Consider the following 27,830-nt stretch of genomic DNA (forward strand, 5'->3'; position numbering starts at 1 on the left):
ATAAAAGTCTAAGACTATAAAAAGAAATGCCAGAAATTTGAAATAAAAATAAAATGCCGGCAAAGTACAGCAGGTCAGTCAGCACCCGAAAGGGAAAAGATCAGGATAACATTATAGATGTAACTTTTTATCTAAAGATGAGTTCTGTTAAAGGTCCCCACCTCTTTCAAATGCTGATGGAAGTGCTGTGCATTTCTAGAACCTTGTTTTTTATTTTTCAACTATTGAGGGGATGCTGTATTGTAGGAGGTGCTGTCTTTTGGATGAAACATTAAACCAAGGCTCCATTTGCCTGTTAAGGTGGATGTAAAAGATCCTAAGGCATTATTCAAAGAAGAGTGGGGAGTTCTTCTGGTGTCCTGGGCAACACTCCTTCCTCAACCGACATCACCAGAAATAGATTGTTTACTCATCTGTTTGTGGAATGTTGCTGTGCACAAATTGGCTGCCATGTCTGCATAACTATGCTTCAAAACTAATCCAGTTGTTGTAAATACTTTGGGACATCCTGAGGATATCGAAAGTGCTATATAAATGCATGCTCTTCCTTTCTTTTAAAAAAAAATTGAAGTTGATTTAACTGTTGGATAGTTGCAAATAAATGTACTATCTACTCTGCCTTAAGTGTTTGATTAATCCACTTTAAGAGATCTGGTGAAATCTTGCTACGGGCCTTCACAAGGGCAGGCCAGGCACCCTCTTGAAGCCTGTTTGAGAAGCCAGGGTGAAGTAATTCCAACAGATTGGTGTAACAAGCCCCATTCTTTTCCATTTAGTTAAGTGTACATGATGTGATCATTTGATTTTCTATCAATTTTAGTTAAGAACAATCCATGTTTCCTTGATGTAGATCACCATTTTGGTCCTGAAACTTAAAGTTCCAAGTCCTATCATTATATAAGTATGGAAAGATTAATCAGAAGAGTCTATAGATCCTAGAAATTGTTGTGTTTTGGACAGTATTAGATCGAATTTTAACTTGTTCAGCCTGATGGGAACGAAGTGAAAGGGGCCCTAAAATCACAGAATTGCATTTACCATCTAGATGAAATCTTGCTCCGGGCCTTCACAAGGGCAGCCCAGGCACCCTCTTGAAGCCTGTTGGAATTTCATTAAAGTAGTTAAATTGGGGTCGTATGATGTCAGTTGGACCCCAACGCCATTTTCACTTGCAAAAGCTGAAGTAATACGTAGAGCTGGATCTGCACAGTCCTACAGGGCAGTACAGACATGAATTGACAAAAGCATCATTTAAAGGAGCACTCTCCTGCAAACACTCAGTTCATTGGTATCTGTGTGCAATTCACCTGTCTGGATGACTTCTTAAGTTTCTCCATTGGAATTTGATGATTTTTCACTTTCCTTCTGCATCTAAACCTTCAAGAAGCCCAGAGCTCAAAATGGGAGTCATCCTGGCCACTCTACTGTGGCTTTTTTTAAAATTTGTTCATGGGATGTGGGCGTCGCTGGCAAGGTCAGCATTTATTGCCCATCCCTAATTGCCCTTGAGAAGGTGGTGGTGACCCGCCTTCTTGAACCACTGCAGTCCGTGTGGTGAAGGTTCTCCTACAGTGCTGTTCGGTAGGGAGTTCTAGGATTTTGACCCAGAGACAATGAAGGAGCGGTGATATATTTCCAAGTCGGGATGGTGTGTGACTTGGAGGGGAACGTGCAGGTGGTGTTGCTCCCATGTGCCTGCTGCCCTTGTCCTTCTAGGTGGTAGAGGCCATGGGCTTGGAAGGTGCTGTCTAAGAAGTCTTAGCGAGTTGCTGCAGTGCATCCTGTAGATGGTACACACTGCAGCCACGGCATGCCGGTGGTGAAGGGAGTGAATGTTTAGGGTGGTGGATGGAAGAGGACCAACTGGAGCAGCAGCAGTAGGTCGGAGAACCTGGAGGAGTTGCAGTTCAGGCTCTGAGGAGATCACACACAAGGAAGGCTGACTGCAGGTGTCCTTACCCTGCCCATACGGTCCATAGGCCCAGAGTCAGTTATCTCCACTTTTCCAAGGAGCAGGAGGGTTATGCTTCTCCAGAGTGGCTAACAAAGACCTCTGCAACCTCTTACAATAAGACCTGCAACCCACTCTCCCAGCAGCCCACAAATTGCCTGTGACTACACCCTTTAATTTTTTTGCTTCGGCCTTTCCAGACTGCAGCAGGTGACATCAGTCACATCAGTCAATCTGCAATCCATGCCTGAATCAAGAAGTGGAGATGCCGGTGATGGACTGGGGTTGACGATTATAAACAATTTTACAACACCAAGTTATAGTCCAACGATTTTATTTGAAATTTACAAGCTTTCGGAGGCTTCCTCCTTCCTCCAGTAAATGTCAGGAACTCCTCGAAGCCTACGCATTTATAAATCACAGAACAATACATGGTGATTACAGATAGTCTTTGCAACTGCCCGTTGCCAAGGCAATCACAGTGTTCAGACAGAGAGGTGTTACCTACAGAGCCTCTGAATATACAGTCAACAAAAAAAACAAACAGAAAAAAAGAGAGAGAGGCAGAAACATCCGGAAGGCAGAGAAAGCCAGCAAATGACCCGTTATATTAAAAACAGATAGCTTTTGTTCACTGGTGGGCTTACGTGTAGCGTGACATGAACCCAAGATCCCGGTTGAGGCCGTCCTCATGGGTGCGGAACTTGGCTATCAATTTCTGCTCGACGATTTTGCGTTGTCGTGTGTCTCGAAGGCCGCCTTGGAGTACGCTTACCCGAAGGTCGGTGGCTGAATGTCCCTGACTGCTGAAGTGTTCCCCGACTGGGAGGGAACCCTCCTGTCTGGCGATTGTTGCGCGGTGTCCGTTCATCCGTTGTCGCAGTGTCTGCATGGTCTCGCCAATGTACCATGCTCTGGGGCATCCTTTCCTGCAACGTATGAGGTAGACAACGTTGGCCGAGTCACAGGAGTATGAACCATGCACCTGGTGGGTGGTGTCCTCTCGTGTGATGGTGGTATCTGTGTCGATGATCTGGCATGTCTTGCAGAGGTTACCGTGGCAGGGTTGCGTGGTGTCGTGGACGCTGTTCTCCTGAAAGCTGGGTAATTTGCTGCGAACGATAGTCTGTTTGAGGTTGGGTGGCTGTTTAAAGGCGAGTAGTGGAGGTGTGGGGATGGCCATAGCGAGGTGTTCGTCGTCATTGATGACATGTTGATGGCTGCGGAGAACATGGCGTAGTTTCTCCGCTCCGGGGAAGTACTGGACGACGAAGGGTACTTTGTTGGTTGCGTCCCGTGTTAGTCTTCTGAGGAGGTCTATGCGATTTTTCGCTGTGGCCCGTCGGAACCATGGTGAGCTTGATGGTGGGACTGGATATGCAACTAGAGCCGTAGGGTCACTAGAGTCATCATAGAGCACAGCATTGAACCGCTGAAGTACTGCTTTCACTGTTTGAACAGATCTGAGGGATTGCTGCAGTACAGCCTGCAGCCAGAACTATTCACCAGCAGTTGATTGCTCAACGCTTCAGCTGATCTACTCCCCTCCGCCTTAATGGTTTTCAGTAACACCTACCAGTCCTTCCACCCTGCAATAAAGAACCTCCAACGTCTGACCAACTTATACTTGACACTTGACATTGCAAGATCAGTAGCTACAACGAAAGCACACTGCAGATGAAGTTACAAAGTCAAAAGCTGTGATTTTTTTTTTACTGGCTGATACAACAGCCTATAGTGCTTTTCTCAAGTGATTTCTTGCCTATTCTACCACTCCTATGAGGTACTACCCCAAAGGCTTCAGCATGGGTGATGGAAGGCTGCCGATACTCAGAAATTGGCCCTTGAGATACTCATCGTCAGCGACCTCTAGGAACTTGGGCCTGAGAAGGCTTGATTGCAGACAGCAGCATCTCTGCTGCCGGGGCAATCTGGCCCAGCTGGCTTTCTGGTACCATGGTTGAGGGGGGGTGCAACAGAAGAGATGTGCTGTCATCCTGAGTGTGGGCAACATTGGCCGTGGGGCTGCAGCTCATTAGTCCCACTGATCTGCGGGAGAGCTGACTGCAGGATGTTAGTAATGCAATTCAAGCCCCTATCCATGTGTTCCCCCAGCCTTTCAAAGGCAATGGAGGTAATGGATCCCAGAGCCTGAATGGCACTCGGTTGAGCTTCAGTCAAAGCTGCAAGAGTTGGTGATACAGACTCCTGGTGTGAGGGCCTGACTGCAACATCCATAGAAGTGACCACATGCTCCATGGTATGCTGCAGAGGACTGATGTATGGCATTCTGTCGCAAGACAAGATGGAAGTGAACTCCACCATACTCCGACACGGTATGGCAGCTAGCTAGGCTTTCCAGTACCTCGAACAATTACTGATTGCAGTAAGCATTTTTCTTTTAAAGGCTGGGCCCTTAAATTCGGCATCTCTGTCCTGCTCAGCAGAGCTAGGACCCGAGCTGTCTTCTGGGCAGTCCTTTCCACTATCCCCTGCTCCTGTCCATTTGTGTTGTATGATTCACCAGGTACAGCCCCCTCTTAACTCACTATTTATCCCACCCAGGGTGTTGATTTCCATGCTGGTGCTTAGGAGGGATGGAACAAGTATTGGTGCTTCTTCAGCAGGATTGTCTCCCTCCGAGTCTTATTCTGCAGGGTCCAAGTCATCAGATATACCTAGAAAAAGGGAGAGGGACAAGTCAATATAGCATGAAAAGGCTAGGAGGTAGAAGATAATTGGTAGCACTGTAGCACCACATTGCTACGCTGCCTGAACGTGTGATTGCTTGAGGAAAGAGAAAACAAGTAATAGGCAGGCACCCTCCAGCCTCGCTGCCTCTGCTAATCTACCTGCTCCAATTATGCCCATCGCTTCCTCCTGCATCTGGGTGGGGGCCTGGATGGAGGCTGGCCCTCCTTGGTTCTGCTCCTCTCTGGTTATTGTTAGCCAGCTTCTCCTGCAGAAAGAGGGAGTGAGTTAATGCGTGGTGATAGCAAAGGATTGTGCAGGTGTGTGGGGCAGCTTCATATAGTGTGCATGCTATGAGGGAGAAGCAGGATACAGAGATGTCATATGCAAGAAAGTGGCCCCAATGTGAAAGCAGCAGAAGAGTGAAATGCTTAGCAGTTGCTGCCAGGTTAAAAACAGACTGCTGTTGACGCTGGTTGTGAGGGCACCAACAGGTGAGTGTGTGTTTTAGAATGAGGAGAGTTGGTACAGTACCCCCTTGTGATTGATGGAGAAGCATGTGGTGTGGGGGAGAGAAGTGTTTGTAATGGGGAGGGGTGAGGAGGAAGGGTAGTGCTGTGGTCAAGTCTAATGCAGAGAAATAGAGATAGGAAGACATCATTCTCATCCTTGATGTCCTGGTCAGGTCGTTGAACCCATATCCTGAGAGTGATGCTGCAGGCATTGCCACCTCCCTCCATGCATACTGCAGCGTCTGCTTGGGCACCTTCCTGCCTCCTATTTCTATAAATCAACTATCTGTAATGACAGTAGGAACAATAGCTTAATATATTGTTCATATTGTCATTACAGATGGTTGTTTTTTTTTTTAAGGACTACTTCCAAGGACTTTTGGCAAATGGTATGGTATGGTGGTCATGCAGATTAGGAAGATATCCGGTTCACCATCGCCTGTACTGGGTTAATTGATTTCAGCAGGACAATGGTGGGACTCTGTAAATCAGCCTCGGCCCCTCTGAGCTAGGTGAAGAGAGAAACTAGCCACAGTCCTACTCCGGATCACTATCCAGCGTCCCTGCTGGAAAGTGGATGCATGGGAACCCAAATAGAGGATAGGATCAAGCTCAGCTTTGATGCTCCTGCAGTTGAATAGACTGGCTGTCACATGAAGAATGACTAATGGGGTGAGGTACTAGGGGACTGCTGGTACCTGTGGATTGCACCCCAACATAATTCAATATCTCCAGGAAAGAAGAGGAAGAAACTGGGAAAAAGGAAAAACAATAATCTTCTTTTCATTTTAGGTCCTCCGTTGTACTAAAATAGCTGGTGTGAAGGTGGCGGAGATCACAGAACTAATGCAGAAAGCTCTTGAAAATGATAAAAAAGTCAGGCAAGTTTATTTTAAATAATTTTAATATTTTTTGTACAAAGTGCTGTGTTTTGAAAGTAAATTAATTTATAAATTGGAGCTCCTCTGATGGCTCAGCATGGTGTGTGAACCGGCAGATTCAGTGTCTGATCTGTGCTGAGTTATCAGTCTCAGGAAGTGGAGATGGTAGAGTTGGCCTCAGTCTCCCTAGGCTGGGAAGGGGCAAACTTGGCTGTGGTTCCTGATCATCCAGTGTCTCCTGCTGGCCAGTGCATCAGTTTGGATTTCGAGACTTAAACGTAAATAATGACCACTTGGAGGGGGGGGGAAAAGAGCATTGTATCTTGGTATCATACCCCAGCATGAGTCATCAACTTTGGGGATGTAAAAGCCTTCTGTATCTAAATATGTATTGATCTGCTTGCTTAGATTAATCAGAGCAATAAAACAAAAGATTAAGTTTTGAAAAGCAGCCCAACACTAATGATACTCTTGCCTGAACATATAAACTTGCACTTTGAAGGTGAGTGGTATTTTTAAAATTGTAAGCACATGATTTGTCAGGTATACATGTTTTTAAATTATATATGCGCTGAAATGCACTGTCAAAGCTATTACATTTATCACAGATTTGATGGATGAATTAATTTAATACGGACATTTTTACGGAATAATGTATGCTTTAGAGTTATTTGTCGTCATTCGTGTCAGATTTACGAACCAATTTCTAAATGTCTTTTTAAAGAGAAATCACAAACTCTCAAAATATATGGAAGTAAATGTTTACTGTGTTGGCCATTTTTAAGACTTTGTATGATATTTCAAATTCAATTAAGAAGGATGGATTTAAAGCTAATGTTAGGAAAGGCTCATTCTTTCCTCCATGTACAATTAGGATATTGCCATCATCCCAAGGTGGTGTGGGGAAGGAAAGAACTACTGATTTTTAAAGCACGTTATTTTTAATATTGGCGCACTGCAGCTTGTGGTGGTCCGACTGACCTTGGGCTAGATATTCTGAATGTCGCAAATCCTTTCAGTCAGTACTCACGTGACTGTCATAACCGTTTGAAGCTTATGACCAACTCATTTATTGGAGAGCAGAACTGAAGTTTTTTTTTAGCAGCGAGAAACATCAGGGTGCAGTTTGACACAACACTTAACTCCTAGGTGCACATAACAACAAGTTGATAATGGATAGGAGCATTCTCAATAACATCTGCAAAAATCCACTAATCAACCAAAATGTTGATTTGATGTAGTCAGGAAGGTGGTATTTTTTGTGTAGGAAGAAACCTTTGCACTTCATGCACTAGTTATAAATCATCCTTCCTACAGCTCCAGCATTGCCTGACGCCTTGGGGGCCGAAATTCATTCTGGCCCTGGGCATGTGCCCAGGATTCCACCCTGTTCAGCAGAAGCCAGGAAAATTAGATGGGGGGCTGTGGATGGATCTTCAAGGGGGGACAGAGCAGGGCAGAGGACCGGCCCTTTTCCCCCCGATTCCCTCGAGCGCATTTTGTTACTATGTCATCAGCAATAAAATCAGACAGGTTCAGCACCATTCAAGGGGTCAAACCTATGTGCAAGCAGGTCCAGGACAAAGGCACAGCTGTATCTATCCTAAGTGGCATCATTAATTTTCACATTAGTGCTATACATGTGGCCTCTACAGCTGCAAATTCTTGCACTTTGGCCCATGCAAGAGGGCACAACCTACAATTTTTTTTTAAATCTTGGTCTTTGGGGGCCCAGGCTGTTTGACTGGCTCCAGTGCCCCAGTAGCTTGAGGAGTGGGAGCTTCCTGCATAGAAGGTCCCCGTCCCAGGGCGGATAGAGATCCCGCCTCTTGTAAGGTAACCAGGAGTGCAGAAGAGCATGTCAGGAGCAGCACCAGGCATACCTAAAAATGAGGTGCCAACCTGGTGAAGCTACAACTCAGGACGACATGCATGCTAAACAGCGGAAGCAACATGCTATAGACAGAGCTAAGCCATTCCACAACCAACGGATCAGATCAAAGCTCTGCAGTCCTGCCACATCCAGTTGTGAATGGTGGTGGACAATTAAACAACTAACGGGAGGAGGCGGCGGCTCTGCAAACATCCCCATCCTCAATGATGGCGGAGTCCAGCACGTGAGTGCAAAAGACAAGACTGAAGCATTTGCAACCATCTCCAGCCAGAAGTGCCGAGTGGACGATCCATCGCTGCCTTCTCCCAATATCCCCACCATCACAGAAGCCAGTCTTCAGCCAATTCGATTCACTCCACGTGATATCAAGAAACAGCTGAGTGCACTGGATACAGCAAAGGCTATGGGCCCCGACAACATCCCGGCTGTAGTGCTGAAGACTTGTGCTCCAGAACTAGCTGCGCCTCCAGCCAAGCTGTTGCAGTACAGCTACAACACTGGCATAAACCCAACAATGTGGAAAATTGCCCAGGTATGTCCTGTCCACAAAAAGCAGGACAAATCCAATCCAGCCAATTACCGCCTCATCAGTCTACTCAATCATCAGCAAAGTGATGGAAGGTGTTGTCGACAGTGCTATCAAGTGGCACTTACTCACCAATAACCTGCTCACCGATGCTCAGTTTGGGTTCCGCCAGGACCACTCGGCTCCAGACCTCATTACAGCCTTGGTCCAAACATGGGCAAAAGAGCTGAATTCCAGAGGTGAGGTGAGAGTGACTGCCCTTGACATCAAGGCAGCATTTGACTGAGTGTGGCACCAAGGAGCCCGAGTAAAATTGAAGTCAATGGGAATCTGGGAAAACTCTCCAGTGGCTGGAGTCATACCTAGCATAAAGGAAGATGGCAGTGGTTGTTGGAGGCTAATCATCTCAGTCCCAGGACATTGCTGCAGGAGTTCCTCAGGGCAGTGTCCTGGGCCCAACCATCTTCAGCTGCTTCATCAATGACCTTCCCTCCATCATAAAGTCAGAAATGGGGATGTTCGCTGCTGATTGCACAGTGTTCCGTTCCATTCGCAACCCCTCAGATAATGAAGCAGTCCGAGCCCGCATGCAGCAAGACCTGGACAACATCCAAGCTTGGGCTCATAAGTGGCAAGTAACATTCGTGCCAGGCAGTGACCATCTCCAACAAGAGAGGGTCTAACCACCTCCCCTTGACCTTCAACGGCATTACCATTGCCGAAACCCCCACCATTAACATCCTGGGGGTCACCATTGACCAGAAACTTAACTGGACCAGCCATATAAATACTGTGGCTACGAGAGCAGGTCAGAGGCTGGGTATTCTGCAGCGAGTGACTCACCTCCTGACTCCCCAAAGCCTTTCCACCATCTACAAGGCCCAAGTCAGGAGTGTGATGGAATACTCTCCGCTTGCCTGGATGAGTGCAGCTCCAACAACACTCAAGAAGCTCGACACCATCCAGGACAAAGCAGCCCGCTTGATTGGCACCCCATCCACCACCCTAAACATTCACTCCCTTCACCACCGGCGCACTGTGGCTGCAGTGTGCACCATCCACAGGATGCACTGCAACAACTCGCCAAGGCTTCTTCGACAGCACCTCCCAAACCCGCAACCTCTACCACCTAGAAGGACAAGAGCAGCAGGCACATGGGAACATCACCACCTGCACGTTCCCCTCCAAGTCACACACCATCCTGACTTGGAAATATATCGCCGTTCCTTCATTGTCGCTGGGTCAAAATCCTGGAACTCCCTTCCTAACAGCACTGTGGGAGAACCTTCACCACACTGACTGTAGCGGTTCATGAAGGCGGCTCACCACCACCTTCTCAAGGGCAATTAGGGATGGGCAATAAATGCCGGCCTCGCCAGCGATGCCCACATCCCATGAACAAATTAAAAAAGGATTCACCTGGAAATGATATAAATCAGGCGCAATGGGTTCTCAGCCATTTTCTGTGAATAACAGCAGGAGACTGGTGGAATCACAAAGGAAGTTCATGCCTGTAGTGTCCTAATATGTTCTCCTTTCCTCTTTCCTCCCAGTAGACAGCAACATCAGAGTGAAGACCATAGTTCAATTAAATAATTTGACATTTTAATAACAATTGCAAACCCAACTGCTAACATTTTATGTGAAAGCTTACTAAATTATCTATAAATTTTGCATTGGACAGGAAGAAAGGTGGAAAGTTTGGTTTTGCAGAATCCATACCAAACAAGCGGATCACTACCTTTAAGCTCGATGAAGCTCCAGTGGATACAGACGGTGTTGAAGAACAAGCTGAAGAAATTGTATCAAAGGCTGAGCCACCCCCACCACTGTATCCTTTGCTCACTGGCTTTAATTTAGCAACTGGACCAATGATTAATCTGCCTAATAAAGCATTTTATACCTGCTTTGAAACTAACTTTATATTTATATTTTAAAATTTAATGGTTTAAATTAATCATTTGCTGCTGTCTTGTTAGAACTTTTAATCAATTTCTTGTTTAAACTTCCACTGGTTTCCTGGTATTGGGATATGTGCACTAAACACGATGAAATATTGCATGCAATGTGCTGGAGCAACAAATCAAAAAGTTGCTTATAATAGTAGTCCACTATGTTTATTTGAGTGCGAGGAATAAGTAAGCAATTTGTTATTGAAAGAAAGAACTAGAATGAGGTGAAGTAAGGTGGGAGGAGGTTCGTGTGGAGCATAAACACCACCATCGACCTGTTGGGCCGAATGGCCTGTTTCTGTGCTGTAAAATTGTACATAATTCTATATAACTTGCATTTATATAATGCCTTTCAGGACCCCAAGTGTTTCATAGCCAATAAATTACTTTTAAAGTGTAGTCACTGTTGTAGGGAAATGCAGCAGCCAATGTTTGCATAGCAAGGTCCAACAATGGGAGAAATGACCATATAATCTGTTAATCATAGAATCATAGAAGTTACAACATGGAAACAGGCCCTTCGGCCCAACATGTCCATGTCGCCCAGTTTATACCACTAAGCTAGTCCCAATTGCCTGCACTTGGCCCATATCCCTCGATACCCATCTTCCCCATGTAACATTAATGATGTTGGTTGAGGGATAAATGTCGACCAGGACACCATTGCTCTTCAAATAGTGCCATGGGATCTTTTATGTCCACCTAAAAGGCAGGCAGGGCTTTGTTTAACATCTCATCCGATAGACGGCACCTCTATCACTCCCTCAGTACTGCACTGAAGTGTCAGTCCTAGATTACCATTAATTTGCCATGCATTTTATTTTTATGCAAATTGCATTTAAAACTCAAATGACCAGTCCACTGTCAGAAATAAAATAAATATTCTGTGTATATACTGGTGCGGTAATCAGTAACCATGTTGCTGCTGATTTGGCAGTGATCTGATGAAGCTTAGACAGGTAGTTCATATCCTGTGTGTAAAATCATAGAATGTCACAGCAAAGAAACAGGTCATTTGACCCAGCAAATCTGTGCCAATATTTTTCCCCACATAAGTCACCTAGTCCAATCCTATTCTCTTGTTCGCTGCCAATATCCTTAAATATTCCTTTTTTTTTCAAGCAAGTAATTCCATTTTAAAAGAATTTTTGAACTCCATTTAAAGAAATTTTTTCTCAACTTCAGTGGGAGAAGGATTTAAACTAATGATACCAGGGGAAGAGGTGAACAGAACAGGCATAGAAAGAAAATAGACTGCTGAAGATAGAAAAGATACAGGAGCTAGACATTACGGTACACAGTGGGGACTGGTGGATGACTGTTCAAATGCAGTAGGAAAGTGTACTTGCTACACATGAAACGATGACAAAGTAATTAAACATCAGTCTAGGGAATGGGATGCCTCAGATTTATATATATATATTTTTAAAAAAAGATGGAATCTGAAGAATAAAATAGGAGATGTTTCCTGGAGAGGGAGGCTATGATCTTATAGATAGCGTGGAAACCTGGTTCACCAATGACACAGGTTGAGTAAGCATGCAGTGATACAGATCACTTCACAAAGAAATCAGCAGCTAGAAGGTTCTGATTCCATTTTACAATCCTGGGTGGGGAGTGAGACACTTTTTTAAAAAAAAAATTTGAAAACATTTTTTAAATGACCTTACCTTGGAGTTTTTGGACTGTTCCAGGACCCCTGCGGACTCTAGTCGGTGCACAGCATTATGTTCAAGCGCCCACCAAGTGGACCATTGGGGAATTGAGGTCAAAGGCCAGGAAAGATTCTCCCATCTCATTACCATGCTTCAGACTGGCCCATGCCTACTACAAGCACAAAACAAGCTCCACCTCTTCAGATTATGCCAGAGCAGCATTAAAGAAGCAAAGACCCAGATTGCCCTTTTTGCTGACCTTTGCCCCCGGATGTGCATTCTTCAGGAGGCAATGGTCAGGAAAATCCACCTTATCAAATTCTTTTATGGCTTCATCCACCCTATCTCTGTAACCTGTCCAACAACTGCCCTTTTGTACATTCCCCTCCCTCTATTTGTCCTACCATTGGTAGCAGAGCCTTCAGATGGCTCAGTCCTACTCTCTGGAACTCCCTGCTTAAATTGTTCTGCCTCTCTACTTCTTTCTCCGTCTTTTCGACCATGCCTTCAGTCACCTCATACATGGCTCTGCATCCATTCCTATTATTTTTCTTCTCTATGTAAACTGCCGTGAGAATTTTTCTACATTAAAAGACACAATATAAATGATTGTTGTTTCTTGTAATAGTACTAATAAAAGTAAAAATAGAAAAGCCAAATTATTAGGGGGCGCAGAGAAGCTGATTGTAATAGAGATGGACCTGTCTGCTTCGGGTGCAGATAAGATGGAAACCCTGTGAACAGGGATGAGAGACATGAAGGGGAAGAAAACTAACTGGCATCTGCAGTAAACAGTCAGGTCAGAAGGAGGGACTGGATCAAGACCTTAGGATGTACATGAACAGATATTGGGTGGCTTCAATTCACTACGGATAGAATGGGAATTCTATAAAGGGTTATAGTATGAGTAAAATTGTGACCCTGGATTGTTACATGGAACAGTTGGTAAAAGAACTCCTGTGATCTGGGGCACTATTTGACCTGGTAAGTAACAACCAAGAGATGGTAGCGCAGGTGAGAATCCTAACACCTTGGTGATGGTGACTGCAATAGTGCTGGAGTTTACTGTTCGATTTATGATGGCAAGATATAAAGACATTAAGATAGAAAGGGGAAGATAATTGATAAGCTAATAAAACTTAGAGAGGGTAAGACTCCTGTTCTGGATGAATTACATCTGTGCATATTAAAAGATAGGGAAGAGATAGCAGAGGCACTATTAAATATAAATAAAAATTCATTAGAAAAGAGGACTGACGGGTAGCTACTGTGACTCCTGTATTTAAAAAAGGAGATATTCTAGGGAATTATAGACCAATTAGCTTAATGTCAGTGGTAGGAAAGGTATTGGATTCTTTACTGCAAGATGCAATAGAAAAACATCTAGAAACCAAAAATATAATAAAGAATAGTCAGCACGGATTTCAAAAGGGAAGGTCATGCTTGACCAACCTTGTTACTACTTTGAAGAAATAAGAGGGGGTAGACAAGGGTCATGTAGTAGATGTAATATATTTGGATTTTTAAAAGGCCTTCGATAAGATATTGCATAGTACTTCATGACTACGGTCAGAGCATGTGGAGTCGGGACAAGGAGCAGAATGGATAGCAAGCTGGCTACAAAACAGAAAGCAGAGTAGGCGTTAAAGGTAGTTACTCAAACTGGCAAAAGGTGGGAAGTGGTGTTCGGTGTTGGGACCACTGTTGCTCACCGTTTACATGAACGATTTGGATTCGGGAATCGGAAATGTAATTTCAAAATTTGTGGTCGACACCAAATTGGGTGTAGTTAATACCGAGGAGGACTGCAACAAAATACAGGAAGACATTAATGAACTTGCAGAATGGGCGTGTGATTAGCAAATGAATTTCACAGACCAGAACTAGGGGCCATAAATATAAGATAGTCACTAATAAATCTAATAGGGTATTCAGGAGAAACTTCTTTACGTGGAGAGTGGTTAGAACGTGGAACTCACTACCACAAGGAGTAGTTGAGGTGCCTAACATAGATGCATTTAAGGGGAAGCTGGATAAACACATGAGGGAGTAAGGAATAGAAGGATATGCTGATACGGTTAGATGAAGTAGGGAGGAAGGAGGCTCGTGTGGAGCATAAACACTTGCATGGACCTGTTGGGCCTAATGGCCTGTTTCTATGTTCTAAGTTCTATGTAACTACAATGGAAACACTCAGCTTTAGAAGGCAAAAATTGAGGGGCGAGTTAAGGAGATTGAGCGGGACAGTACTATTAGACAGGAAAATATCATGTTTAGAAATACTAGATACAGAATATATAATAGATACATACCACTAGGGAAGAAGGGTATCATGGGGAAAGGACTGATGTGGGCAACAATAGAAGTAATGTAGGCATTAAAGGCAAAAAAGTCTTGTTCCTGAAGTATAAAACTACGACTATCGTGATGTACCAAGACTAATTTAAGTGGCAAATTTTACACTACAATGACTGTGTAATTTAACTTTAGTGTACTAAAACTTTAATAGGAAAGTTCCTATCAATGGTAGCAATTAAATATTTTTGACAAAAGTCCAGCACTTTTTTTTACAAAAAAAAGGCTTGACTAATATTTTTCTTAACTGGAAACAGTGTTTCAAAAACAATTGTGCGTGCTCCTGGAACAGGTCAAATTGGGGAAGGGATTCAAAATGAATGGATGATCGATGATCCGGAGGAAGAGGAGGAGGAAGAAGATGAGGAGGATATTGTTCCTGAACCAGGTGCCCAGAGTTTGGGCAATGACAATGAAAGAGCAAGCAAACCTACAGATGGTAAATTTGCTGCATATGTGTTTAGTGTTCAGTTTAGAATTTGAGACTTGCTGAATATTTATTGTTTCATTTGTACTTTTGTATAGTTGAGGTTATCCAACTGTCAGACAGTGAAGAGGAAGAAGTGATGATACTGGAACCAGAAGGAATGCAAAAGAAAGGAAGGTGGGTTGGATCGAAACTCGTTCAGAATATCCTTGATGCTTTTATTTCAACTTTAAAGTAGACAAGTCCAGTTAGTTTAGTAATGGTTTTTGGCAGTGTGATCAAAGGAAAGGATTCAGTATTCATTTCAGTATTGTATGACAACTGTGTTCTTTGGAGATATTTTTTAAAAATAAATCATTTTTATGCATTTTGTTTCAATGAGCTGGTTCGGTGACAAACGAGAATAGAAAATACTCATTGTTAATAATGTAGTCACAATATGTCATTCCCTGCTAATGAGCTTCCCCCCACCCCGAGGATAGTTTATTAGAACGAGTAAAGCATTTAAACAAAATAATAACGGCAAACACTTTATAAGTACTAGTTGTTGTAAAAAGTTACAAATACACCTTTTTAAAAGAAAAATGTACACCTAAAATGTGTCATCCAGTCAGCAAACCAGAGATTAACTTTAACCCTTAAAGCTTGATCGGTGGCACTTCACTGATGGTTCAGTGGGTTTACAGTAAGTAGCTAAGCGTTACAGATCAGGAAGATCCCAGCTTCATTCTGTGGTCTGTGCTGAGTTAGCTGATCTTAGCTGAGAGCACGGTAATGATGCTACAACTGGCCTCAATACTCCTGGGTTTACGGAGGGAAAACTTGGCCACTTATCAAGCATTCCCCCTTGAAAGTATGTATGTGTGGATATCAATCAAGGACAAAATTGGGCTCTGCTTTGATGCCCCATGTAGTGGAATAGCATGCTTGCACTCACCGTCAAGACTGACAAGCGAATAATGACCACTTGGGTGAGGTATTGGAAGAGGACTAGCACCCATGGAACTGTATCCCAGCAAGGATTTGACATTTTCAGAAGAGAGAAAATAGCTCAATTTTCTTTTTAAAAAGCTAATGTTTGACATACCACCACTTTCTTTCACTAATCTGAAAGTTGCACTTTTTTTCTTTGTAATTTTCTTCCTTTCTCTCCTGAAGATGTTGACATTCCAGCTATGGTCTGGCAGCCCTTTGGTGTATTATTATTGCTTGCTATGTTAGGAGGAAAACTGGAACTTGGTAACAATTCAAAGATATCAAAAAAGGATAGAACAGGATACTTTCTAAATGGTAAAAAGTTTAAAAACAGTGGATGTCCAAAGGGACTTAGGGGTTCAGGTACATAGATCATTGAAGTGTCATGAACAGGTGCAGAAAATAATCAATAAGGCTAATGGAATGCTGGCCTTTATATCTAGAGGACTAGAGTACAAGGGGGCAGAAGTTATGCTGCAGCTATACAAAACCCTGGTTAGGCCGCATCCTGGAGTACTGTGAGCAGTTCTGGGCACTGCACCTTCGGAAGGACATATTGGCCTTGGAGGGAGTGCAGCGTAGGTTTACTAGAATGATACCCGGACTTCAAGGGTTAAGTTACGAGGAGAGATTACACAAATTGGGGTTGTGTTCTCTCGAGTTTCGAAGGTTAAGGGGTGATCTGATCGAAGTTTATAAGATATTAAGGGGAACAGATAGGCTGGATAGAGAGAAACTATTTCCGCTGGTTGGGGATTCTAGGAGTAGGGGGCACAGTCTAAAAATTAGAGCCAGACCTTTCAGGAGTGAGATTAGAAAACATTTCTGCACACAAAGGGTGGTAGAAGTTTGGAACTCTCTTCCGCAAACGGCAATTGATACTAGCTCAATTGCTAAATTTAAATCTGAGATGGATAGCTTTTTGGCAACCAAAGGTATTAAGGGATATGGGCCAAAGGCGGGTATATGGAGTTAGATCACAGATCAGCCATGATCTTATCAAATGGCGGAGCAGGCTCAAGGGGCTGAATGGTCTACTCCTGTTCCTATGTTCCTATACCTTTACGTTGCTACGAATTTACTTTTCAGACTTGCATCTGTAGGGCTTCAGTTGTGTTTGGTGATGACACATAATGATAACTGGTAATTTAAGAATAAGAATGCATACGTATACTGATGTCAGTCTGTGACCTTCAGTCAGGAACCTTAAAAAAAAAAAGTGTTTTTTCAATGTCCTGCCCTGTTGCACATTAGATTTACAGCTTCTCTTCATGGCACCATTATAAACTGCACCATATTACACATCTACTCTTTTAATCACACTACATCAAGGGCTTAACTGATGTAAGACTAATGAGACACGTGTTATCAGAATCACATTCTATTCCTGGATTTTCTTTCACAGAAAAGTTTACCAGTTTGTTGTAGTTTTAATGTGCCCAGCAACCTTTATGTAAATAAAGGGCCTTTCTTTGATAGGTAAATACTTGCTTTCATTAAGATGTCAAATAAAATAGATGAAGCCTCTCCTCTCATTCCTGCCCCCCCTCCCCCTTATTCACTTCTATTCATCTGATCAATACACCCCTCCAACATGACAGTGTTTTGAAAATGAGGTAACAATAATTGTATTCTTGCTTATTAAAATAAGTGGTAAATAGCCTGTTGTGTGAGGACAGAATTACTGTTACAGTACTGCCAGGTAACTCACTTGTTCTTGTTGAAGTTTTTACGTATTGCTAATTTTAGTGCTTGTATTTGAACCCTGATGAACTCGTACATGTATTGCAAAGAAATTTTGTGCATGGAGGGGCAAGGATGGACTGGATAGTGCAATCAGTTAGCACACACTGCTCTCTCTTGGCATCTGAGTTTAAATCCATCCCAGACTGATGGGATGAAAGTCTGCACTGTCGGCTGGCAGTGATGGGTCCAATGTGAAATAACTTTTAAACCGTTTTGATCCAAAACCAGGCCCGTGACACAGAGTTGCCCATATCTTGGCACTAATTGGAAATTTCACTGAGCTCGTGAGAATGATTGTGTAGGAAATGGAAAATGCCACACTGGTTAAGAAACACTGTTGGAGCAGAGAACAAAAAGCTTTAGTCTATGCCTGATGGACTGTTCCTGACTTAGGAGTGCTCAGTGATTTCATTGAATGCAAAAAGTGGAAGTGTTCTATTCCCCGTACTGACATCCCTTAGCACAATGAACATATAAATTTATACCGCTTTCCCCCCCTCCCCCCCCCCCCCCAAGAAAAAAAAACAAGCTATGCTTGGATCAGCATTTATGCAGTATGGTTATATTTTTAATAGTCAGATGTCCAAAAGCATTATGATTTAAATGGGTTTTAACTGAATCCTGTGTATAAATGGTCATTTTTGTGAGGAGCTGTTGTGTGAAAGACCATTGGAGCATTGGGAAACATGTTCTGTTTACATTAATCTTATCCCGATCAGGCACAACACAAGGATATATCAGTAAAAGGCATATGATTTGTGTATTATATGCTTCAATCAGGAATAAGTTTATTCAATCAATTAAGGAATAACTATCTTAAAAAAAGTAAAGAATCTTACAACACCAGGTTATAGTCCAACAATTTTATTTGAAAATCACAAGCTTTCGGAGGCTTTCTCCTTCGTCAGGTGAATGTGGGAATCCTTGAACGTTTCGCATTTATATTCAGAGAACAATACCTGGTGATTACAGATCATCTTTCCAACTGCCCGTTGTCAAGGCAATCAAAGTGTTCAGACAGAGAGGTGTTACCTACAGGACCACCGAATATACAAACGGCCAGAACACAAGACAGAGAGGGAGGGAGAGGGAGAAACATCTCTTCCTTTCGGATGTTTCTCCCTCTCTCTCTCTGTTCGATGCAGTGTGTACTTGACTGTCTTATTCTAAATAAAGTACTCAGTTGTTACTAGTTGGTTCATGTTTCCTTTCAAGTCTTTATCCAGTTCCCTTTTTGAAGGCCATGATTGAACCTGCCTCCACCACCTCATCTGGTAGTGCAATCCAGATCCTAACCACTCGCTGTGTTTTTAAAAAAAAGATTTTCCTCATATCACCTTTGGTAATATTAAGATAGAATATTAAGAATTGAATATGGATTGAAATAATGGATAAGAAGGGATTGATCATGTTAATAGGGGTATACTACAGACCACCTAATAGTGAATGGAGAAATATGTAGGCAAATCTATGAAATGAGTAAAACACATAGAATAATCATGGGAGATTTCAACTACCCCCAAATAAACTATGATGTGGAGATGCCGGTGATGGACTGGGGTTGACAATTGTAAACAATTTTACACCACCAAGTTATAGTCCAACAAATTTATTTTAAATTAAATTCCACAAGCTTTCGGAGGCTTCCTCCTTCGTCGGGCGGATGGTGGAAATGATATTTTCGAATCCTTCGCATTTGAAAAACATAGAACAATGCCTGGTGATTACTGCCCGTTGCCAAGGCAATCACAGTGAGCAGACAGAAAGGTGTCCTCTAAAAGGCCACTGAATATACAACCCCCCAAAAAATAAATAAATAAGGAATTCAGTAGAAACTCAGTGGTGTGAATGTGGAATTCGCTACCACATGGAGTGGTTGAGGCGAATAGCATAGATGCATGTAAGGGGAAGCTAGATAAGTACATGAGGGAGAAAGGAATGGAAAGATCTGTTTGATAGGGTGAGATGAAGTAAGGTGGCAGGAAACTCGTGTGGAGCATAAACACTGGCATGGACCTGTTGGACAGAAAGGCCTGTTCCTGTGCTGTAAAATTCTATGTACTTTAAATGTGTTTTGGTCTAACAGAAAATTTATAATCAACTACTGTTTCTGAAGTTGATAATCCACTGTTTATTTTTCATCCCTTAGAAAAATTAATTGTGAAGAACAACAGCAGATATCAACCGGCAAAATAGTACCCCAAAATAAAAAGAAAAAACAGAAGAAAAAAGGATCCAAGCTGTGATATCTTAGTTTTCAAATATTTGATATAGACTCTATTAAAGCTTTATACAAGAGTACATTACTTGTATTGTGTTGCATATGCTATCCTAGGAGGAGGCATATAAAGTAAATTGCAACATTATACACAGTAATTGCAGGTGTCAAGAAGTAGGTTTGGATAATTCTTGATTTGATGTCCATCTATAATTTTGTTAAAGCAATTGTAATTTGAACATATAAAATTTTGTTTAGATAAATCAGTTTATTATTTTTAGGGTTTTTGCTAACCATTTATTGATACCTGGTTGACTGTAATTGGAGTAACCTAGGCAACTGCTCAGGGATTTTGTTAATTTCTAATTCATTACACTTGTTACTGTTTTAGCAGCCCTGCATTTGCTGCTATTTAATAGTTCAGAGCTCAAGTTTTTTTGCCACTTTTGTAGATGCTACCTGCCAGAGCAGTGAAACAATGAGTTTTATCTTTTTATTCTTCACCTTTTTAAAATGTTGTTTTTTTATTCTCCCTTCAAACAATTCTGTTAATTTGCTTAAACTTTGGTCTATGTTACCTGTTCTTGATGTCTTTTGAATAAAATCTTTTCTGTTGAGGATTTTGAAAATGGATGAATAGTTCTGGAGGAGATGAATACCTTTCTTGCAGGTTGAAAACTTACATGACATTTCAGAATCTGACCATCATGGATTTTAGTGCAGTAACCCATCGGTGGACCAAAAGATGTTGTAGATTCAGTGTTACTTTCTGTTTGTGTTCTGACTTCTCATTTTTTGTATGCAGAATGATGAACAACTATTTCCATTTTTGTAGTGCCTTTAACACAAAAAAACTGTCTAAATGAATGAAGATTGCATCAATCACATGAAAATTGAACTTTAAATTGAAACCAACCCTTAAAAATCCTCTCATAACTCCTTTATCTAAGGTGCAGTAAAATCCTGAAGGTCCTGTTGCCAGCCTTCACCCTGAACACTCAGCCATCTGATCTCATCAATGAGACAACTTAATAGCAAATTAACTTACTTGAATTTAGGCTTGGCAATAAAAAGCCAGAGGTGATGATGAATGACATTGCCCTGAAGTGGATTGTTGAAGATCTGCTTGTTCTGCACCCCACCCCCACCCCCATTTGGATCAGGGGCTTGTAAAGGCAAATTTCATAATATGACTTAGATATATGACTAGGTGCTAATGTAATTAGATAACGGGAAAAACTGAATGCGGTAAGAAATAGCAGGTGGGGTTTAACAACAACCTGCATATATATAGCACCTTTAACATAGTAAAACAGTCCCAAGGTGCTTCACGGGAGTGTATTCAGACAAAAATTGACATTGATCGAAGGAGGAGACGTTGGGACAGTGACAAGAGGTAGGTTTTAAGGAGCGTCATAAAGGAGGAGGGGCGGAGAGGTTTAGGGAAGGAATTCCAAAGCTTGGGACCCCGACAGCTGATGGCACAGCAGTCAGTGGTGGGGTAAAGGAAGTTGGTGATGCATAAGAGGCCAGAATTGGAGGAATGCAGAGTTCCCGGAGGGTTGTAGGCTGTAGGGGGTTATAGAGATAAAGAGGGATGAGGCTGTGGAAGGATTTGAAAACGGATGAAAATTTTAAATTGGCTCTCTGTCCGGCAACACCTCCAATGTAGGACAACGAGCACAGAGGTGATTGGTGTATGGGACTTGGAGCAAGTTAGGAAACGGCAACAGAATTTTGGATGAGCTCAAGTTTATGGAGGGTAGAAGATGGGAGGTGGGGCAGGAGAGCTTTGGCATAGTCGAGTCTGGAGGTAACAAATAGGTGAGTATAAGAATCCCCTTCGGAGGCCAAGAAAACGGCGTAGCCAAGATCGCTCAGCAGTGAGCCTTTGGGAATCTCTACAATCTAGGAAAGTCTAACACGAACCAACTAGTAACAACTGAGTACTTTATTTAGAATAAGACAGTCAAGTACACACTGCATCGAACAGCAATTAATGCTGAACAACAAAGGCAAAGCTCACTCGGGTGGTATTCAGGGCAGAGTTGTATTCTGGTGCACCTTAGTTGCGCTATTTCTCTACAAGCGGCATGAGCTTTGGGCTTATCTTTATAGTAGGAATCATGCCTGATAATTGACGGACATTAACCCCTTCAGGTTACTTTCCCCATCTCTAGGTAGAGTGGGCCAATGGAGGGCTGCCAACAGTGGGCCCTGGGCTGGTGGTGATCAGATGCCCAAGGGTTACCTCCCTCCTAGTTGGAGACCTTTAACTTTCTTTGTTCAACTTTCTTGCAGACCCTGCAGTATTCGTAGAACTACAAAACACAGAGGCCCATGTCTGGGAACAGGCATGGCAGTGAGTTACTGTGTTAGTCAAGGTCGCTCTTGGCAGCTGTGTGCCCAATGTTGCTGTCTTTTTTCAGACTGAAGAGCCACTGTTACGTTAAGCATAATGTTTCTTTGTAAGTATCTTATGAATGCATTGTAGAGATATCTGAAAGCATATGCAACTACATTAATGATTATATAGTTCAAGCTACTGAAAGCTATTGTGATCAAATTTAAATCACACATCGTTTGTTTAACCAAACTACCCACACAATTGTCTTAACAGTACACACACACAAAGTTAACTGTGATTAAACATAAGTAAATGGAAAGTATAAACGTATACCCAGTAACAGAGGGTCTCATTTCCTTTCAGTCCACCCTTTAGCAGCATAAAACTATAAGTTTAAGCTCCTGTAGAAACATACTATTTGGCTGTTGGGGCAGCACGCATGCCTCTTTAGTTTTCCCCTAGCCATTAGTTATGTCATCCCTATGCTGACTCTTAGACAGCACCTTCGTTTCCACCAGCACTGTCCTTTTGCTAAATGCCCAGACGCTACGTGGGATGGATCAATTTACTATGCCCAGGTAAAACCATGTTCTTCTAATTTCACTGCCACTGAGTGGCACTATTGTGGGTACTGATTACCCTAGCCACTTGCATAGCTTGAGTGTGAGAATATATGGTGGCCTGGAGCCTCCAGTACAGCTGGCGGCTCTGAGAGGACCAGAATGCCCTGGACAATTAGGAAAACGTAGGACACGAGTTGGGCCCAAACTGACTGACCAACGTTGTACACCACATCCCACCACTGGTGATCAGCCAGGGTGACAATCCTACGCACTCTCATCCCACATACACCCCGCGTGGGAGACTTCTACTGCCTCCCAAAGATACACAAAGCCAACACACCCGGACGTCCTATCGTATCAGGCAACGGAACCCTGTGTGAGAACCTCTCTGGATACGTTGAGGGCATCCTGAAACCCATCGTACAGGGAGCCCCCAGCTTCTGTCACGACACTACAGACTTCCAACAAAAACTCAGCACCCACGGAACAGTTGAACCAGGAACACTTCTCGCCACGATGGACGTCTCGGCACTCTACACCAGTATCCCCCACGATGACGGCATCGCTGCGACAGCCTCAGTACTCAACACCAACAGCCAATCTCCAGACGCCATCCTACAACTCATCCGCTTCATCCTGGATCACAATGTCTTCATCTTCAACAACCAGTTCTTTCCCCAAACACATGGAACAGCCATGGGGACCAAATTCGCTCCCCAATACGCCAACATTTTCATACACAAGTTCGAGCACGACTTCTTCACTGCACAGGACTTCCAACCAATGCTATACACCAGATACATCGACGACATTTTCTTCCTATGGACCCACGGCGAAGAATCACTGAAGAGACTACACGATAACATCAACAAGTTCCATCCCACCATCAAACTCACCATGGACTACTCCTCAGAATCGGTTTCATTCTTGGACACACGAATCTCCATCAAAGACTGGCACCTCAGCACCTCGCTCTACCGCAAGCCCACGGACAACCTCACGATGCTCCACTTTTCCAGCTTCCACCCTAACCACGTCAAAGAGGCCATCCCCTATGGACAGGCCCTGCAAATACACAGGATCTGCTCAGACGAGGAGGAATGCGATGGACACCTACAGACGTTGAAAGACGCCCTCGTAAGAACGGGATATGACGCTCGACCTCGTCGATCAACAGTTCCGACGGGCCACAGCAAAAAATCGCATAGACCTCCTCAGAAGACAAACACAGGACGCAGCCAACAGAGTACCCTTCGTCATCCAGTACTTCCCCGGAGCGGAGAAACTACGCCATGTTCTTCGCAGCCTTCAACATGTCATCGATGACGACGAACACCTCGCTAAGGCCATCCCCACACCTCCATTACTCGCCTTCAAACAGCCACCTAACCTCAAACAGACCATCGTTCGCAGCAAATTACCCAGCTTTCAGGAGAACAGTGTCCACAACACCATACAACCCTGCCACGGCAACCTCTGCAAGACATGCCAGATCATCAACACAGATACCACCATCACGCGAGAGGGCACCACCCACCAGGTACATGGTTCATACTCCTGTGACTCGGCCAACGTTGTCTACCTCATACGTTGCAGGAAAGGATGCCCCGGAGCATGGTACATCGGCGAGACCATGCAGACGCTGCGACAACGGATGAACGGACACCGCACAACAATCGCCAGACAGGAGGGTTCCCTCCCAGTCGGGGAACACTTCAGCAGTCAAGGACACTCAGCCTCCGATCTTCGGGTAAGTGTTCTCCAAGGCGGCCTTCGAGACGCACAACAACGCAAAATTGCCGAGCAGAAATTGATAGCCAAGTTCCGCACCCATGAGGACGGCCTCAACCGGGATCTTGGGTTCATGTCACGCTACATGTAACCTTACCAGCGAAAAAAAGGTTATCTGTTTTTAATACAATGGGTCATTCTCTTTCTCTCTCTCTCTCTCGTTGTGATCTGTGTATTCAGTATGGATGTAATGTCCCCCTGTCTGAACACCATCCACTCCTTTGATTGCTGTGATTACCTCTCTGCCGAGGTGTGATAACGGGCAGTTGGAAAGATTATCTGTAATCACCAGGCATTGTTCTCTGACTATATATGCTGTGCCTTTATGGAACCCTGCACTCACCTGCCGAAGGAGGAAAGCTCCGAAAGCTTGTGATTTCAAATAAAACTGTTGGACTATAACCTGGTGTTGTAAGACTCCTTACATTTTTCTCGATGTTGTCATTGTCCTGGGGCATCTGCACCAGACAAACTTGGGAAGTGACTGTTCTGCCTAGGATGGATTGCAGACTGAAGGAAAGTGGAGGAATAGGATGATCGAAGTGGACAATGGACTCTAAAACCTCATCCTGTAGGGGCTCCTACCTAAGTTCCATAACATTGTGATGGTGGACAAGGAGGAGGGTTCTCCTCCTAATCCGCACCAGGGAAGTTGTATTAAGGCAGAACGTTTGAGTGTCGGTGGGACAGGAGAGTTCTCCTGAGACAATCTGTTTGGCACTGCTGGTGATGCAGTAATTGATCTGGTTTGCTCCCCACCCCACTTGGTGACAGTAACTGTATGTCTGGTAGAGATTTCGTCCAGGGTAAAACTGCATGCTGGGACAGAGTGCTGAGTAATGTCAAAATGGCAGATCCATTCTACCTGGTGCTGTATGCAGCACCCAAGGTTTGGGCTCAGCCAGGTGGATTCCCATCTGATAAGCTATTGGGAAAAGTCACAGAATACTTTAAAGGTATTCCTCCCCCCTCTTCCCCCCCCCCCCTTTCCAGGCTTCCCACGGACTCAGTAAAGGCGGTTAGGACCCTTTCCCAGACTTTTCGGGAGTGGAAGGGCTAAAACAACAGGTAGTTTGCCCTGTGAACGGTCAGAAGAGATGCGTGAAGCTGGGAAAGCTAAACCAAACCTGTGGACACGCTGGAGGACCGCAATATTTAAATTGGTTCCCAGCTACGACTGGAGATGTTGGTTTCTCACAAAGGCAGGGACCCAATTGTCAGCTACATCAGTGATGCCCTTTTGTACTAACGATAGAATAAAGGATCCATACATACTACATGTGACGGCCCGGGGTGGATTTTGGTTCCAGACGTCGGCATTAAGTTGGGCAATCATTTCGTTGATTTTCTCGGATGTTTTACACATGGTTAGGACCATTTCATTGATACAAGAATGAGGTTGCCTTGCTGATTATTCATACGGGGCATAAAACCCTTTAGCTGTCTCCACATAACCTCATCATACTCCCAAGTAGAGATGATGTCAAGGCAGTTCATCCCACACCTGCCGATACCCAGCCACTCGCTAAGGTTGGGGTCGGCCTGCGGTTTGGCTGAAGGGAGACTCAGGAGTTTTGGAAGTGGGATGGCGAGCGTCAAATTCAGAGACCAATTCTGCCAGCATGTTGTGAGAAAGGTGCCGTGACAGAGACCTTTGGGCACGCGGAATACCAACAAATCAAAAACAACTGAAACACTCATCATTATACATTATATGACCGGAGTCAGTAATTGCGAGACCGTTGTGATTGTCATTTGGCGATTGGGCAGGGCAGCCAGCCAAAGAGTCATTCGGGTGGTGCATTGCCCGCTCCACAATCGCTACGGCCAGAGATTCCCCCATATCCTCCCAAACGTTCGGTGATCGGGGCATACACCAATAGTCATGAGCAGGCCGGGGCCATACTTGGGGCAAATTTAAAGTCTGCGAGACAATTCGAGTTTAGGGTGTTTGGATGCAATGCATACAATCTCACTCGAATATGGGATACAAATTCGACTGGTGCACCCTCTATCGACACCTTTAACACTGCACTCCCAACTCCACAGGCCGCCAGAGATTACTCCAAATTTCGTGTCCTTTCTCATGCACTGGTACTCCATTTGAAGGCCGTGGCCTTTTTCGACATGCGCACCCCAAATCTGTCCATATCTCTTTAACAGTTCTAGGCATCCTGAGGTGAAGGCAACGGTGAAATGGCTGGTCTTTAGTAAGACAAAGTTGGCATCTACTGGGTCGAATGTGAAACCCTGTTTTCCATCCTTTGGGGTGGGAATGTACTAGTCGACTTCCGCATCATCCCCTTCTTTGACAGGTGCAAGTCGGGCTTCTAGCAATGGCAGCAGCATCATCATCAACAAGATGCCCTGAGGCAGACCAAATGAACAGTATCAGTGCATATCAGGTTATGCTGGCGTTGCCAGCAACGCCCACATCCCATGAACGAATAAAAAAAATCATATCAGTGACAGGTTTCAGTTGATTAATGTGATACCGTTTGTTAACGGTAGAGTGCCCACACTTGGCCGGAAATCATACCTGATATAGGGACGGGCTGGCCCGGTCCACATCGGAAACGGACTGAGCCACCTTGCTTCAAAGGTGTGGGCTCTTTTACAGTAGTTCAGAACCATTACGCGATCCCCAACGTTGAACTCGGCAGGGCGGACCTTCTTATCAAAGTGTTGTTTAATCTGTGCCTTGGCCCTCCCTATATTGGTGGCAACGAAATGATTAGTTGTGTTAACTTGTTCCACTAGACAGTCCAATCATTCCTGGCAAAAGGTGTGAGCCGTCGGGCACAAGCAGGTGTCTGGGGGTCCGCATCAACTGGCTGGTCATAGCTTGGTATGGCTAGATGCTAGTGGTTGAATGAGGGTTAGAGTGGATGGCCATAAGGCACACGAGAAGCAGCTGAGCCCACGGAGTAGGATTCTCAGTGCAAAACCTCCGAAGGATCGTTTTGAGGGTCCTATTCCCCCGCTCTACCACCCCGGACGACTGAGGGCGTTGGGAAATGTGGAGCCTGTGTTCAATTTTCACGAGCTGCTGTCGTTCAGTGAAGACATTTCCTGTGAAGTGAGGGCCCTGAATCGGCAGTCCCCACTCTGGGAAGAGGAGCTTGGCTGCGGTCAGGGCAATATTGTTTCTGCAGGCGAACGCTTCCATCCACTTTAGTCAACCGATCAACCACAATGAGGCAGTGCAGGCAGCCTGAAGGAGTTCGCAGGAAAGGCATGATGAAATCGATCTGGAGATCTTTCTATGAGCCACTGGGTGGCGGGGCACTCTGGGGAAAAGCTTGATTTGAATGTAACGCGGAGTTATGCTGCAGGGGAGGCAGAC

The 27,830-nt window shown here is 44.1% G+C and overlaps 1 protein-coding gene and 1 long non-coding RNA gene across 2 annotated transcripts in view; one reads left to right on the plus strand and one right to left on the minus strand.

Annotated features, from left to right (window-relative positions):
- exosc9 (exosome component 9) overlaps positions 1–20,412 on the plus strand; it is a 64,251-nt gene extending 43,839 nt beyond the window's left edge. Inside the window, exons 8-12 of the mRNA XM_067993105.1 lie at positions 5,947–6,039; positions 10,144–10,286; positions 14,675–14,856; positions 14,943–15,021; positions 19,715–20,412. Of these exons, the coding sequence (XP_067849206.1) occupies positions 5,947–6,039; positions 10,144–10,286; positions 14,675–14,856; positions 14,943–15,021; positions 19,715–19,811 (594 nt within the window). The 3' untranslated portion in view covers positions 19,812–20,412. The remainder of the gene's footprint in view (positions 1–5,946; positions 6,040–10,143; positions 10,287–14,674; positions 14,857–14,942; positions 15,022–19,714) is intronic.
- Positions 2,864–27,134, minus strand: LOC137327386 (uncharacterized). The gene is made up of 4 exons (XR_010964442.1): positions 27,024–27,134; positions 26,461–26,851; positions 4,804–4,910; positions 2,864–4,629 (listed from the first exon to the last, which is right to left on the minus strand). It is a non-coding gene; the product is annotated as an uncharacterized lncRNA (long non-coding RNA).
- Between the last annotated feature and the right edge of the window lie 696 nt (positions 27,135–27,830).

This window comes from Heptranchias perlo, chromosome 1 (genome assembly GCF_035084215.1).
Source record: "Heptranchias perlo isolate sHepPer1 chromosome 1, sHepPer1.hap1, whole genome shotgun sequence".
Taxonomy (NCBI): Eukaryota; Metazoa; Chordata; class Chondrichthyes; order Hexanchiformes; family Hexanchidae; genus Heptranchias; species Heptranchias perlo.